The sequence below is a fragment of the Erithacus rubecula genome, assembly GCF_903797595.1.
Source record: "Erithacus rubecula genome assembly, chromosome: 6".
In the NCBI taxonomy this organism is placed as follows: Eukaryota; Metazoa; Chordata; class Aves; order Passeriformes; family Muscicapidae; genus Erithacus; species Erithacus rubecula.
In genome coordinates this window covers 27415138-27429839 of record NC_136688.1, presented here as the reverse complement: position 1 = coordinate 27429839, position 14702 = coordinate 27415138, and the positions used below count along the sequence as shown (strand labels likewise).

At 42.4% G+C, this 14702-nt stretch overlaps 2 protein-coding genes across 3 annotated transcripts in view; both read right to left on the bottom strand.

The window, feature by feature from the left end:
* Positions 1-2199, bottom strand: part of LOC306803904 (deubiquitinase DESI2-like) — a 72664-nt gene extending 70465 nt beyond the window's left edge. The window contains exon 1 of the mRNA XM_079309867.1: positions 495-2199. The gene's annotated coding sequence lies outside the window, so the exon portion shown is untranslated. The remainder of the gene's footprint in view (positions 1-494) is intronic.
* Positions 2200-6125: 3926 nt separating this feature from the next.
* On the bottom strand, positions 6126-13302 carry LOC306803907 (synaptojanin-2-binding protein-like). Of its 2 annotated transcripts, none has more exons than XM_079309878.1 (4): positions 13006-13302; positions 9063-9199; positions 7461-7556; positions 6126-6793 (listed from the first exon to the last, which is right to left on the bottom strand). In XM_079309878.1, the coding sequence occupies exons 1-4, from the start codon at positions 13070-13072 to the stop codon at positions 6653-6655; spliced, it is 441 nt and encodes a 146-aa protein (XP_079166004.1). In that variant the 5' UTR covers positions 13073-13302; the 3' UTR covers positions 6126-6652. The 2 variants fall into 2 exon arrangements, with proteins under 2 accessions (XP_079166004.1, XP_079166005.1); XM_079309879.1 differs by lacking the exon at positions 13006-13302 and adding an exon at positions 12587-12700.
* Positions 13303-14702: the final 1400 nt, after the last annotated feature.

Below are 14702 nucleotides of genomic sequence, written 5' to 3'. Positions count from 1 at the left end.
CAATTTAGGAAAAAAAGGACCCCAGACTGACATTTCCTTGCAGAATTGTGTTCTTCAAGTGCTGGCCTGACAGACAAACTGGCTTTTTGTGGCATTCCTGCCATAATTCAACCATGTGACAGCTCAGCAGGGATTGGGATGAAGGGGCCAAGGAGGTTCATTTCTGCACTGTGTCCCACTCCTTGCTTCTGTGCCTTGTCTGAGTTTACTTCATACCCAATTAATGCTCCCTTCCCTTGCAATCCCAACATGGAAAAGCCAAGGATAAATGTATACTTCCCACATCTAAGAGCATTTTACAGCCCAAGACATTATCTTTGCTGTCAGGATGTGTGACCAGCATGACTTTTTGTGCATCAGCTGACAGAAGTCTGTGAAGGACCATATGCAGAACTACATAAAGTCTTCTTAACATTCACTAGACCCCCTTTTGAAAAGTATTATTTACACAATGAAAGAAGAAAAACATCATATAATCATGGATTACTACTCACCTTTAATAACTAAATTTCTGAACCATATTCTGAAACTTTGTATTAACTCGCCATCTTTAAAAATGAGTAAGTGAAAGAAGCCCCAAATATTACAAATATTTTATCCCCTTTCATATTATTTTTTATTATTTCAGTGATTTATAAGGTTACTAAAATATGCTGAGGAGCAATGAGTGCAAAAAAACTATCTGGGGTAACTGAACTGTTTCATGAATTGTATCTGGACTCCCATACAGGCTGTGTACTTAAGTGGGACAGCAAATATCCCACTAATTAAGCAAGTAATTCTTTCATACAGTCTCTGCTTCCACTGGGAATCTCTATACTAACAACACCAGATTGCTAGTATCTCAAATTTTTTAAATTTAAAAAACATCCTTAAGGATCCAGGCCTTTTCCTGCATTAATGAATGTTAATAACCACAGAATCATTAACTTAGACTATTTCTCATTTAACAACTTGATCTCTTTCAATTAATATCACCAATCTGCCTTGAAAACTGTGATCCATAAATTTCCAGTGATTCAGGGAAACAGGTTCTAGTCCATTTGTGCTATTAACATCCAGAGCAGCTCTGTAGTTCATCAAGCACTTATTACTGGTTAGGGTAGCTGAAGCAGGCAGCCATGTCAAAGGTGAAAAATCAGCAGTTTATGCCTTACACTGCTACTTCTGCATTCCCAGAAAAGAGAGTTCATATCAGCCAGCCCCAGCTGTGTTCCATGACTTCCCCTTCCAGCCCTAGCAGTGCTATGGAACCAGGTTAAGCCGTCATTTCTTTTAGAGCTTTTAGATTTTCTTTTCTGTAGGAGCACATTTTCCTCACACACTCACTGTGAACAAGGACAAACAGGTTTTCTTCAGCCCTTCTTTTTTAATCCACTTTAAATTTGCCCAAAAAGCTTTCCCCAGGGATGTTAGCCACAGATCTACAGACAACCCTGCCCTCCAGCATAAGAACAGCTTTCTTTCTGAAGCTCTGCTTGCCTTTGCAGAACTTTCTTTCTCCCTTCTTTCCCTGGAAATAGTCTGTCCCAGCAGAAGAATGACATGCTTAGCACAAACTGCACTTCTGCTGTACTTCCCCAAGTGGTGGATACAGTCATCTGGCTGGTTAGCTCTAAGAGCTGTCTATCATGCACATCCAAGCCATAGCAGGAAATGGGATACAGGTCTAAAGTCAACTGCCAAGCTCTGACAACTGCAAACTTCATTTTCCCAGCACCACCATGATCAGGAACTTGAAAAGGTAAGACAGACATGTAGTAAAGACAAAAAAGGGTAGGCCTGAAGCTGTGAGTTGGGTCATAGGTCTTCAAAAGCATTCCCAAAACTGGAATCTAGCTGTTACTGCTTTAGATATTGATCCTTAGCAAGATACTTCCTTCCTTCTAGCATCCATATCCATGGAGCAAAGCTCTTAGGGCTTCTTTGGGCTCAGTTCAATGTTGACCAGAACCTCTTACTGCTCTAAGTGTACAGCCTCCTCTACCTCACACACATGCTCATGCTTCCTGTTCTGGTGATCTGTCCTTCAACACTTGACAAACCAGACAGAACAAGGGCAGACACAGAATAAAGTGCCAGTGTTCATGTTCCAAATGGAAGAGAAAATGAGTAAGTGACACCAAATCCAATAGCTAGCTCAAAGCAACTAAGGGAACCTAGCTGAATTAACAAGTATCAGTATTTGCTGACACAGAGCAAAAGCAGCAATTTTCTATAACAATTGCTTTTGTGTCACGGCAAAAAAATGCAAGCCAGGCTCAAATGGATGCTGAGAGGTGGTAAAGAGAGATGAAAGAGAACTTTACCAAACAGAAACACAGCTGGAAGACTTGGACACAAACATGAGCATACCAGTTTGCTGAACAATCTCCTATCATTCACACACTGCTTTGAATAATTACCCTGCATAAACACCACAGTTACTCTTCCCTACTAAGAATTTCAGCCTAGGAAAGTTGGTATGGGCAGCCAGGTAAGAAATACAGTCACTCTGCAGTGAAGTTTGCTTGTGATCTTTTACAGATCCTTACACTTGGATCAGCTTGTGCCAGCAAAAGAACACACAAAGTTTACTTACCATTCAGACATAATCTATTTAGTACTATGCAAGATGCTGAAAATAACAATACATGTATTTTTTTAAAAATCAATGGCATACACTATCAAAATGCATCCGTTAAACCAAGAATCCAAATATCAGGAGATTGCCAAGAGCTACTGAAAACTCATAACCACGGGGAGAAATTGCCCCTGTACAAAGCTCCATTCACCATTTTTGTTGATGATCTAGCAGAAGGCAAAAGCAGTACTGCTGAAGATAATGGACTGGTAAATAATACAGCAGCCAAGGCAGAGAGACAGTAATCTTGGTGGGTCAGTGCACAGCCAATGCAAACAGCAGGTGCAGTCATTCAACAAAATGCAAAGTCAGACACCTTTCCTCACACTAAGCAGGTCACATTGGGTATGGACAAGGATTTAGAAGGGGGAATATACAGGCACTTAACACTTGTTTCTAGTGTCACACTATGACCAAATGAATCACTCTTTTGACCTACAAACTAAGAGAAGGTACCCCTCATGGGCCAAAGGTGGTTTTTTACAGATTCCTTAATGCACTTTAGACAGCACAAGAAAAAGAGCAAAGCTGTATGCCACTCCTAAGAGACTTTAAAAGCCAGTTAAGAAAAAGCAACCTCTTGGGAGTTGGCTTAGGTGTACTTTGTGCTTATCCATATCTAAGAAAAAAAATTAAAGTTTGCAGACAAAGAGGGTATTAAAAACTCCTAGTATGGGGCATTGGTCCCATTGGTGAACAGTGGGACTCCCACGTGGTTGGGGTGTCTGGACTTTACAAAGCAATACAGAAACTGGAAAGGGTACATAGAACCACAGAAACTACTAAAAAAGAGAAAGTATCCTACATGTAGAATCTGAAAGGGCTTCATTTCTTAAAAATAATGTGAGAGGTAAGGCAATTACAACACATAAATCCCCTCAAAGGGAGGGACTATCAGTTATTAGAGGCCTCTTTAATCTAGCACTGAATAAGCTAACAAACCAGTTGCTGGAACCTAAAGGCAAACTGAAAGAAAGACACCTCTCCCTCCCACACACTCCTTTCTAGTTTGTGTTAATTAAAAAGTGCCAGAAGTAGTGCATCTACCAATCTTCAGATCAAGTTTGGCTGCTCTTTCTCACTGTTATGCCCTAGTAAAATATGTATTATTAGCACATACAATTCTGAAGACTGAGATACAAATGCCTAGAATACACAAAAAGTCACACTAGGCAGATTTGTCTTTAAATTATGGACCTGAAAATCCATTTTTCAGCAGCACATTCACAATATACTTGAGAGGATGGATGAGAATGGGAAAGAAACAGGAGTATTTAAAATATGTGTGTTTTAGAGTTTCAGCTGCCCTCAGTATTAATGGCAAATGAGTTCTTAAACAAAAACAAACATAAACTAGAGTTAGGATGCTTTTTGTCTTCAGGATTTCAACTTATTTTTTTAACAAAACCCAGAGATTTCAGTTGCAACAAAAGGTAACACTCTCTCTGATCACTTGTATTTACAAGTTGTCCTCATGAGATTTTTTAAAAATTTGCTTCTTCTGCAATGATAGAAAATGTATATACAGCATCTAGTGCAAAGATGAAACTCAAGGCTTCAGAAACCACATGGTGGAAAATACTTTGGAAAACATGGAAAGGTTAAGTGAGACAGTCCAGCTGCTGAAAGAAAATGGGATGAACCAGAGTTAACAGGAAAGTTTGAGGCTTAGGTATTTTCCACTTGGGTTTTGTCAATAAATGGGACAAGAGGTGTCTGGGGATTGGAAAAGGGATTGTTTGGTACCAGGCAGGTACACAAAGGTGTTACTCACTTTTAGACCGGATGGTTTAAAACCTGAGTAAAAACTACTACCCAGACTTCTGCAAAAAAAAGCTATTGAGTGGCAGTTCAATAATTGTGAACACTATGCACCAGAAGGACCTTTTATTTTTTAATAAGGCATGTCAATTATCTGAGCATTGGATATAACTCTCCCCCTCCTTAATAAACAGCCTGCAATATAAATGGCAATCATGTCTGAACAGTATCAAAGTCCCAAAGCTGAAGGGTTAAACAAACAAACAAAAAACCCCAAAGGTTTTGCTTTCTCTTACTTAAATGAGAAATGACTAGAACTAACCATTACCTTTCACAAATTCCCATCCTCCTAGCCTGTTCCACATACTCTTTCTCATCACAGAAACTCAACTCAGGCAAAGATAACAAGACAGGACATTTTCTTAACATCTGCATCTTTATTCTGAAGGCTGTGATACAACAGCATCAATTTCTAATCACCCATCTTAATACACACGTGCTGCACATGGACACCACAGCCAAATATTTGGAGGAGGTCACAAGCAAGCTGGTTCATGCTGTATCTGCAAAGATCTGTCTACACAGCAGCCCTTCTGCTATCAGGCACAACTGGTTTACTGGCCAAGGCAAGTCACTGCATGCCTTAGCCCAAGCCAGTCAATATCAACATTGTTCCCAAAGTCCCCTAAGAACATGGAGCAAAATTCCTCCTGTTTCCTCCTTCCCTTACACTAGAGCAGTCTATAGGCCAAAGCAAGATTTCATGTGATCCAAGTGCTCTGAAACTCTGAGGTGTCTTAGGGATGTCATATTCAACAGCATAACCACTTTTATCTCCAGAAGACAGCAGAACACAGTCCTGAGCAAACACAACAATTCAAATACATCAGCAATGTCCTACAAGAGTAATAGAGATAAGTAAAGCACCAAGACACCAGTTTTTCTTTGAAAACATATATTGCATATGTGATCTCTTTTTTGGCATCATACAGACCAGACCATGCATTTTGCTTTTTTTAACAAAAACAATAAAACACATTGATTTATCAGAGACAATAGAAACAGATCTTATCCACTGAGCTCCTATCAGTTGGGGCATTTAAAACTTATCAAATCACAGTGAGGAGATGAGACCCTGCAGGTAAATTCAGCCATATACTTTCCAGAGGACGGTCTCTTCACTCTGGTTTTACCTGCTAAGCTTTACCCTGGCTTAAAGCTGACAGCCTGAACATCACATAACTCTTTAGAAACAAGCAAAAGCCAGGAAAATCCCAGCCTGCTCTCAGCTTCTCCCTTTCAGTAATCACAAGATTCTCCTGACTGCAGAGAACGTTAGCTGCTACAGAAAACTTTAGCTGAAGTATTCCCTGCGCAAAAAATAACCCCCAAAACCTCAAACTTGAGAGATGCAGGCTTAAACCCACTTGATGAATGCAGGAACTATTGCTTCACTACTAATTTAAAGTCTCTTCTGCAGCTTCAGCATGCCCAAATCTCTTTTACCACGTATTCTTGTGATTCAGTTGTCTGCTTGTCTCTCTCCAATATGCTGGCATTTTGTGGAAAGCTTTCTCTTACAACCCTGACGCAAAAATGAGCAATCATTTTGAAAATCAAAATCTTCTTCCAGCAGCAGGCTACCTTCTATCTTTCCACAACTGGCAAAATAACTCACCAATACTGCATATTGTTGTTAAATCAGCTGCTACACTGAAGATATTACCTGCGAAACCATGGATCAGATTTTACATGTTTAAGGCATTTATTTAGTAACAACCAACAAAACTTCAATGGGAAAAATAATGCACCCTTTGCATTGCTTTTTTTTATTCATGGTTTGGACAGAATTCATTAAATTCAAGAAAAAATTCTGTGGAAACAAGGCAAAGCCTCTAGAAAATGTTTTTGATTTAAAACCATCCCAACTCCCACTCCCTTTAACCAAATGTTAATTCTTAAAATGTGGAATAGATGAGTGTGTTTGAAAGTTCATGGTGCAAAATAGAGGAGGATGGCAAAACCTCCCCAGATTTGTCAAAAAATACAGCTATCCCACTCTTTACATAAACACAGTCCTCTCCCTTCCCTTTTTACTCTCTGCTTCTACCCACCCTGCAAAAAAATCAATGTATACGAACATCAGCAGCAACTTCGATGATAGGCAACGATCCTTTTTGGCATCAGTCTGTGACAAGATTGTTGATTCTCTATCTTTAAATTACATCATAGCTGTGTAAAATATGCAGTGATATCCCAGTGAACTCTTCACATCCGCTGTCGATACCTCAGCAAGATCCAGACTGCTGTCGCAGCAAGCGCCAGGCCTGGCACAAGAATGGCTGCCAGAGGAAGCCCACCTGAGTCTCCATCTCCTCCATGGCTCACAGGGCCATTCTGTGGCTGCAACTATAAGGAAAAAAATTATTTATGTCAGAACCCATAACAAGAGAGCCTGGGAGAACAGGCCAACCCCGACCTGGCTACAGCCTCCTCTCAGACAGCTGTGGAGAGCAGTGAGGTCTTTCCTAAGCTTCCTGTTCTCCAGGCTAAACATCCCCAGCTCCTCCTCATCAGATTTGTGCTCCAGACCCTTCACCTACTTTATTACCCTTCTCCAGACATGTTCCAGCACCTCAATGTCTATCTTGTAGCATTGGGCTGCACACACATTTCATCACTAACATGAGTGATGGCCTCTGAAACAAAAGGAGTTCTGTCCCCATTATGATTTTGGCCACTGAAATAAAATTGGGCAACTTGAGATTCTGTCTTCACACACAAACTTTACCTCTGAGAAAGGATATCAGTGAGCAAATACAACATACACTAGCAAAACAAAGACCTGGTGACATCTCCAAACTCACCTTTTCACTGATACACAGGCTACATTGGTTACAAAATAATACAGAGACAATTACAGCTGAGAAAATGAGAGAAGGCCATAGGTCAAACAAAATGTTTATATGCACACACCAGGCTGAGCACCTGGACACTCTTTCTTCTCCTGAAATAGCCACCAATCATAGAAACTAAAGTGAGGCAGAAGTAACCCTAAGAAACAGGTGAAACATACCCTGCGCTGAATTTTCAGAGACACGTGATAGCCTGCATTCCTGAACAGCTCCACAGCATCCCTGTGCCGCAAATCCTTCAAGTCTTTGCCATTGATCTGGAAAAGAGGAAAAGGAGAGCCAGATACTGAAGGTAAAAAAAGCAAATTTTTAATGATGCAGGCTAACATAGGAAGGATAAGACATAAAAATCTTCATGTTTCACAAAATTCTGCATTTGGGGCATGATACTATAATAATAAAGATCCAAATTAATTAATTAATATTATGATGTATTTATATATGTTGAGACAGAACATGAGAAACTCCAAGCAAAAACACAGAGGTACTGAAAAAAACTAACTAGAAGCAAAATAAGAATAAAAGACCACAGTTATGTCAATAGCAGCTTCTGATGTTGTTGCTTTACTGGAAGCAAATCAAAGGTATGATTCTGACAGCTAATGAACATAAAAGAGCAGCTACAGCAAAATTATTGTTTTGAGTCGCTTCCCTTGTTTCCTCCACTGGTGCATCTTTGAAACTTCTCTATTTGAAAGACTGTTGTAAACACACTTTTATAAGCACACTGATGTAGCAAAAAAAACCCAGAAAAATTTACTTGCATACTTATTGGCATCCATTTGCAAATGTTAGGATTTTTCTTAATTTAAAATATATAATGGCACAGGGTTTATAACCCACTTGATTTCATTCACTGTGTGAATTCATCCTAATTTTTCATTTTCATCCCCATTACCCCCAGTTGTATCCCCTAGGATACAGTGCCTCCCTTCTCTTTTTATTTATAGTTCCCAAACACAAGTATGCAAATATTAAACTGTCAAGGAAAAAGAGAATATTCTCAGTTTAACTTAATATCTTAATATCATTTTCTGGATCAATAACAGGCTCCAATTAGTGCAAGGAAGTCCATACAGGCTAAAAAGATCACATGTGGAACATGATAAGCAAGTGTAAAATAAAATTAGAGAGTACAAAAAGGTGGTGTATCATACTAAGAGAGGCTACTTCTTCACCCGTCACTTTGTAAATCTTGTTTCTTGCACAATTGCCAGCTATCTGAAGAACCAGTGGGTGTGAACATCAGACACTTGAAAACAATTTTCAAAAAGAAGAAGCAGCCTATGCTATTCTTGAGGAGCTGAAACAAAGAGAAGAATATTACAGCCTAGAAGTTTTACAGTCTAAAAATCCCCCTATCCAAAAAGATCAGAAATGATAGATTACCAGTCAAAAAATGGAAACTAAAGAGGTGGAAGACCTTTATTTACATGTGTGTAAATGATGATCCATTGTGAGCAAGAAGAGGTGTTTTGGATTCTAAAACCCTAAGGAGGCAAGTCACAGAGGAAACGCACACCACCACAGAGCACTTTTGTGGCAAATCAAGAAGGCAGAAGAGCTAAGCCCATGTGTAGAGGCACTCACCTCTCTAGTGCTCAGAGCTCTCCCCAGACCTCCAAGACAACTCCTCCATGGAGTTTGCTTGGGACTATCTAATTATTGCACCACATCCTTCCTCTTTACGCACTGTGATGGAAAACCTGCCTCTCCCATCACATAGATCAAGAACACAGGGGACAACAGAATAAAGGGCTTACCGCTACAATTTTATCTCCTTCTTGTAATCGGCCATCAAGGTAAGCTGCCCCATCCTTTTTGATCCAGCTGACATAGATGCTGCTGTCATTGGCAACATACTGCTGATCTGTCCCACCAACAATGTTGAAGCCCAACCCTAAGGTAAGCCAAAGAAAAACCTGATGAGAAAAGCTCAAAGATTCAAGCACACTTGCTGTCTTGCTTGTTGGGGACTGCACCTTCCCACATTGTCTTGCTGTCTCCACCATACAAAAACTCACAGCATGCAAATCTGCATCATCCTTTTCAACCATCTCTCCACTGCCTAGAAAAGCTGTTCTAGTGAAACTGGTCTGGAAAGCAGAGGAGAGACACCAAATGCCTGAGGACCCCAGAGGCTTCATTACACAAAACACCTGTGAGCTGCTTCAGGTGGGTGCTGGGGAATACTGAGGGGCATGACGTCATTTCTGAGACACCGATTCAGCCTTCAGCAGGAATACACTTCTTCAGCACAACGTGGAAGAAAATAAAAGTATTCTGCATTTCACATGATTTTACAGTAAATCACTACCTTTGAGCTACAAGAAATCACCTCTGACTAGTGTTTTGTGAGCTAGGAAACATGGTAAGGAAAGGTGAGGAGAAATAGACCCTGTCTACAGCTGAGGAAACAGGCAAGAACTGTGCTGGCAGCTTGAGGGCACCTGGAGCTCAAGAAGGCTCCCCTTCCACATCTCAGGAGCTGAAATGGTGTGCCTTGCCTCCAGGAATAAGATTAGCCTACATGAAGGTACTTCAATTTTATACAATCACTTTATACTGTTTCATGAATTCAAATGTGATAGGAAATAAAGACAAAGTGTGCAGATTTAATGCAAAACAAAAAGGAATACACATGCATTTATTAGAACTGATGTCCACTTCACATTTTTGCCATTTTGTATTATTCTTTAAAGGAAGCCTCAGTTACAGATATCTAGCTGGATCCAGCTTCTGGATTAAAGTTAAGACTTCTTGTTTCACTGAAACCCAGAAGAACAAACTAAATTTGAAGTCTGGAAACCCTAAGATTAACCCTCACATTCCCCACTGTACATGAAGCTAAGTTTCTCTCTAAATAAAAATGTATGACAAGGGACAGGAAAGACTCCCTAAGAGGCTTGCAATGAAAAAAGAAAGAAAAGTCAAGGAAAAGGAAAGAAAAATCAAATACGCAATCAAAATAAAAGGAAAAAACCCCAAGTTTCAGGGTTTTTTCTGACATAAACCAGTCATCCAAAAACTATTGTCAAGAACAGCTGAGGGCAAATTCTGCCCACGTTCAGCTAGACTGATTTATTTGTTTTCATTTTCTTTATTATTTTCTCTTTAAGCTGGGACTGGCAACCTTGGGAAGGAGAGTTTCAAATGAAAGTAAAACCACCTTATGCCTGCTGGGAAGCAGCATTTTAAATTAGTCACAGGAGATCAAAGCATTTACAAAATGAGTCATGGTATTTTAAGTGTGCATCTACAACTGGGAAGTAAAGAAATATTAGCAGCAATTTTGCCATACCTTTTTTTCCCTTCCCTTTCTGGCAGCTTCAGACAAGTGAGGAAAAAAATGAAAGCGAGAGAAAATTGAAGAAATACTGACATTTCAACTAGAATAATATCTATTCCAAGAAGGGCCAGTTGTGCACAGTAATACACCTTTCAATAGAAAATTAAAAAGGAAAAAAATTAAAAATCCACACTTCTAAAAATTATTTGTCATAAAGGCAATAACTTGGGAAAATCATAGCACAGAAAGTATAAGGTTTAATCAACACTTATTAAAAAGACAGAAAGAAGGAATCAGGATCTCAGAACACCTTGATTCTTTCTCATATATAAAACCCCTAAAATAGGTGTATATATATGAAAAAAGGTAAGCAATTTACAACTTTTACCCACAAATGAAAAAATAATTGAGTCACAGCTTTCATCAGCAGAGACAGATCTTCGTGACAGAGGCAGCAGTTCGTGCTAAACCAAGCTAAGAAGTCACAGGGCTTTTTCACTGTGTCTTCCTTTTCCAGCACTCAGATTTCCACTCTGCCTAAAAATATCTCTCCTATCAATCCTCAAGCTCTTTTCTATTCTCTCCCTTCCAGTTCATGCAGCCACAAAAAGAGACACAGCACAGCTGGAAGGAGCAAGGAGAGAGAGCACATAGCACTGTATCTCTTGTCTGTGAGGGACCAGAAGCAGAATGGCAGAGCTTTAAAAGCAGGCTCTGGGCTAAACTTCTGACTCTCCCTGAGGCTGCAGACCTCCCTATGCCTCACCCTCTCTGAACTAAAAAAGCCCCTCAAAAACAACTTAAAAAAATCAGGACTGGCAAGATTAGGAAATGAGAGACTGAATACAAGAAAATTTGAAAAAGACAAATATACACTGTCCTGCCACTGGTAATACAGTCACAACCAATGAAAGCTTTTGCCAGAGATGTTTAGCATCAAATCTATTTTAAAGTTGCAGTCAAAACTCCAATTCAAGAGATTACAGTATCCAATTACACTTTACAGGTAAGTGTTTTGTTCCTTCCACAGAAATGAGTAATAATTCACACAGCAAGTACATCAAGGCCTTAAGGGGCTGTAGAACCTTCAAATCAAGCAACATAGTTGGAAACCTAAATCTAAAGACACACAGCCCATCTCAATGACTGGACAAATGCTGCTCATGGTAATCGAGGCTGAAATCACAGTGGTCACATTCAAGACCATTCTCAACTCTGCCCTTTAACATTCCCTTACATATTCCTTAAAAATTTAGCTCCCCAGTTGTATAGAAACAGCCTTCCCACCAGAACCAGGTTCATTTGGCACAGTTTTCTGTGACAAGCACAGCTTCATTAGCTTAAGCTCATGCCTATGCAGGTAGGGCTACACAGCTTTCAGACCAGAGGCCAATCTGCTGAGCAGGGGAAGCAAAGGGCTGCTCCCTGGGCTCATACCCTCGGGCTTCTGATCCACCAGCATGAGGGCCAGGACCAACACCAGCCCTCCATGGGACCTACCTCCACCCCAGAGAAAGGAAACACACAGCAACAAGGAAACACACAGCAACAAGGTGCGTGCTGGGGTCTCCAGGAGCCCCTGGAGCAAGGCTGGCCAGCAGCCGCACCCAGCGCTTGTGCAGAACAGAAGGGCTGCCACGTTTGCCTTCCTACTCGTTTTAGTTAAAGAGAAAGCCTCACACAGCAAATACAACTCTAGCTCCAATAGCCCTCCTGGAGTCTGCATTCTCTATAGCCAGGATTTTGCCCCAGAGCTGTACATTTCATGCCAACTTGCCTCACTTCTGAAAGTGTGATTTGAATGGCACCATGAATCCTGTAAAAATGCAAGATTTTCATGAGCGCACCTGCTGCTGTTGAGACATGAAAAGCAAAGCCAAAAAATGCCCCAAGAATTGCCCTTCTCCCTCTTCCTCGCGGCCTATGCTCCTCTCTCCCACCACCCGAAGCCTCTCAGGGCACAGTGACCGCCAAGCTGACAGTACGGGGGACGGCCACTTGGGCGCATGGTTTCCAAATGGCCCCTGACTCAGGCTATCCAAGGCTGGGCGCTCAGCGGCTGCCGCCTCACTTGGAAGCAACAGCTCCACCGGAGATGGCAGCTTCCTGGGGAAACCAGCGGCCAGCCGTCCGCAGCCTCCACCGGAGCTCCCGCAGAGGACGGACGCTGACCCAGCCAGCCCTCCCTCACGCAGGGCACGAGCTTGTCCCGCAGCAGCGCATCTGCCGCTGCTGTTTCCAGGGGGAGGCCCCTGGTCCCGGCCCCTCTGGCCGCTGCGCTTCTGTCCTCGCCGCCGGGACCCTTCCTCCGCCGCCCCGGTACCCGCAGCCACCCCGCGCTTCCGCTGCGGCCTCGCCGGGGGCTGCGCCGGCCTCGGCGCGGCTGCCGCGGCGCGGAAGGGCCGCCCCCGCCTTACCTGAGGGTCTGCGGGTCAGGCTGATGATCTCCTCGGCGTAGCCGCCGCCCGCCACGCTGCCGTTCATGCTGCGGCCTGACGGGGAACTCGGCTGCCGGGGCAGCCGCTCGCGTCTCCGCCGGGCCGCGCCGCGGAGCGCTGGGAATTGTAGTCCCCGCGGGACGGGGCTGCTCGCACCGGCGCTCGCGGCAGAGGCGGAAGAGCAGCGGGCCCAGAGGAACCCAGCACAGCGTCCTCCTGCCCCCGCACCTCCCCTGGCCCCTGCGCGGCAGCTGTGCCCGGCCCTGCCCTGCTCCGCAGGCTGCGGCAGGGCTCCTTAGGAAGGTTAAGGAGCAGGCCGTGGCTGTCTGGGGTAGGCGTAGGAGAGAGGAAAGGAGCCTGTTCCCAGCTCTTTTAACCGTCCCCGCAGCAAACTGAAAAACAGATCAGACCGTGCTGGGCAGGAGCAAAAGCCCAATCCAGGCAAGTAGCATAGAGAGCATCCATGCCAATGCCGAGTTATCCTGCGGTGCAATAAAGTGATCTGGATTCAGAAACACAAACGGTGTACAGAACCACCGTGCTGCTGCTGGGGCAAGAAATACTTCACTGGATCCTAGGTATTAAGAAATGCTTAAATAGTTAGAAGGCGTTTGGTTTGATGATTTGAGAAATTTCCTCCTAACTCTATAGAATAGACAATTACCTAGTAATAAAGGGCAAAGTAGTTTAACTTGCTATGTAACAAAGAGCCACTTGAACCTGGGACTCTGTATCTCAGGGTTTATTGAACCAATAGATTAATGGGAAATTGAAAGGAAAAATTTATCCTCATCTATTTCAGCACATGCTACAAGTCTGTCAATACAGACAACATCAACAGGGAAGAATGAAGAGGCCTGATTCAGTTGGCACTGCTTGGACAGCCACATCTACATGCTGCAGCAGCTTCTCTGATGAAAATGAGGACCAGCTTATCTGGTCTTCAATGTTACACTACCATTTTGTTTGGTTGGTATTGCAGTAAAGATAACAGATGCTTTTGACTGCATTCATTCCAAGATTATCTGCACTTTTGGATTCCTGAATTTTATAGGGAGAGACAATCTAGGTACTGATTCTCTGAATCCTACAACATTATCTCTTAATGCTAAACTGAGTGTTGGAACACCTGCCTGGGAGGTGGGAGACAGGCATTCAAGGTCCAATTACACTTGCAATGATGAGCAAAATCATGACTCGTGTGATAGTCACAGCTGATAGTTTTTGTTGTTGCTAAACACCATTCACCCTAAGTTCAGGACTTTTTAGCCTCTCATACTCTACTCAATGAGGAGGTGCACAAAAGCTGGGAGGGAGCATGGCCAAGAGAGGTGACCTAAACTGGGCAAAGGGATATTCCATACCACAGAATGTCATGTCCATTATATAAGCTGGAGAACTTATCTGTAAGGGAGCCAAACACATTGTTGGACAGGCTGGGTATCAGGCAGCATGTGGTGAGCAATTGTACTGTGCATCACTTGTTTCTCTTGGGTTCTGTTACTCTCTACTCTCTGTTATTATTATTATTATTATTACTATTATTATTATTATTTAGTTGTTTCAATTATTAAACTGTTTTTATCTCAACCCACAAGGTTTACCTTTTCTTTCTGAATCTCCTTCCCACTGGGAGGGGTGGGAGGAGTGTGAACAACCAGCTGCAAGGTACTTGG

What these genes read in the sequence shown, in the direction of transcription:
- LOC306803907 (XM_079309878.1), bottom strand. Translation starts at nt 13,072, where the DNA reads ATGAACGGCAGCGTGGCGGGCGGCGGCTACGCCGAGGAGATCATCAGC. An exon ending in AAGGAGATAAAATTGTAGCG is followed by an intron (nt 7,557 to 9,062) that starts GTAAGCCCTTTA and finishes CCTCTTTTCCAG; the next exon opens with ATCAATGGCAAAGACTTGAA. An exon ending in CTCTGAAAATTCAGCGCAGG is followed by an intron (nt 6,794 to 7,460) that starts GTATGTTTCACC and finishes TTTTCCTTATAG; the next exon opens with TTGCAGCCACAGAATGGCCC.